The sequence below is a fragment of the Octopus bimaculoides genome, chromosome 7, assembly GCF_046866305.1.
Source record: "Octopus bimaculoides isolate indiv1 chromosome 7, ASM4686630v1, whole genome shotgun sequence".
NCBI classification, from domain to species: Eukaryota; Metazoa; Mollusca; class Cephalopoda; order Octopoda; family Octopodidae; genus Octopus; species Octopus bimaculoides.
In genome coordinates, this window is record NC_142934.1 from 39,876,359 (window position 1) to 39,877,926 (window position 1,568).

The 1,568-nt window shown below is 41.5% G+C and overlaps 1 protein-coding gene across 1 annotated transcript; it reads left to right on the plus strand.

Moving 5' to 3' along the window:
* Window positions 1-1,142: 1,142 nt before the first annotated feature.
* LOC149134679 (uncharacterized) lies at window positions 1,143-1,568 on the plus strand. The gene has a single exon (XM_089355806.1). It carries the CDS (start codon window positions 1,143-1,145, stop codon window positions 1,566-1,568), a length of 426 nt encoding a protein of 141 aa, XP_089211932.1.

Consider the following 1,568-nt stretch of genomic DNA (forward strand, 5'->3'; position numbering starts at 1 on the left):
CTTTATAATTATCATAAATATTCACGCTTTCAATAGTACGCTATGCCCAGAAAAAGAAAGGGCAACAACCTGTCCCTAAAAAATTCTCGTTCACCAAAGATCGCTGAGCAAAGTCAACAGATGCTAACTGAAGAAAACAGACAAGGACCTAGCTCTTCTCAGTGTCTCGAAATAAAGCGAAAAATGCAAGAAACCCGTGCAATGAAAACACCAGAAGAAACAGGGACACAGAGAAATGCAGATCGGCTGAAGAGACGAGAAACCCGTGCAATGGAAAGACCAGAAGGTTCAGAAGCACAGACGAATGCGAATCAGATCAGAACATAAGAAACCCGTGCAATAGAAAAAACAGAAAAAAAAACAGAAGTATGGCGGAATGCGAATCGGTTGAGAACACAGAAAAGCCGTGCAATGAAAACACCACATGAAACAGAAGCACGGAGGAATACCGATCGACTGAGGAAACAGAACTCTAGGGAAAACACATCGCTGCCACAAATTCAGCAGCTACAAGCAAACAGCCAGGGATGATACCAATCAAGACTTCGTCAGCAAAGAACTGACACTGAGAGAATGGTTATGGAAGTTGAAGTGGAAGATTTTCATGAGAAAGAACGAAACCCAAGCCTTGTGTTGCACTACTGTGAAAACATTTTTAACAGAACATGCCCTGATAGAGGAATCTGTATACCACATGAAAGTAATTGATTCCAGTGGAAAACTTTTCCAAAAGGCAAGGCTACTGGTTATTGACAAGATTACGATGAGCCATAGGCGTGTCTATGAATGCGTTGATCGCTGTCTCAGAGAAGTTAGACAAGAATCAGCTAAGCTGTTTGGCAGTCTGAATATTTTGTCTTCTGGAGACTGGAAGCAGATATTGGTCGTGGTGCAAAGAGGTTCCAGGGCCCAGACTGTTCATGTCACATTAAAACAGTCTTATATTTGAAACCATGCCTAAAGCCTGAATTTGTCTGTCAATATGGCAGTCCAAAATTCTGGCGGTGATGACACTGCTTTCTCATCCTATCTTGACCAGCTGGGAATGGAACATTTCTTATCAATCAAGAAATTGGTGAATACGAAATATTTATTCCTCCACTGCATTTGATTGCCTCTACAAGGCTACGGACCATTGTGAAATGGCCTTCAGGGGTATTGGTAAGAAATATAGAGAGGAACTATGGATGAGTAGCAGAGCCATCATTACTCCTACAAACAAGGCTGCTGAAGAAGTGAATACAGTATTTCATGTCGAAACTTCTATAAGTTGTGTCACTTTACACGAAAACGAGACTGAGTTCCTGCTGGAACTGATCAATGATCTCAATCCATCAGGGTTTCCACCATACATTTTGGTTTTGAAGAAGTACTCTTCCATTATGCTGCTCAGAAACCTTGATCTATCAGGTCATTGCAACGGAACAAGATATATATTCTTGAATCTGTACAATCACCTTATTGAAGCAGAAGTAGCCAATGGGACCCATGCTGGAATCCGAATAATGACACCAAGAATTCCACTGACCACCACTGAAGACTATCTGTTCTCATTTTCCAGGAAGTAG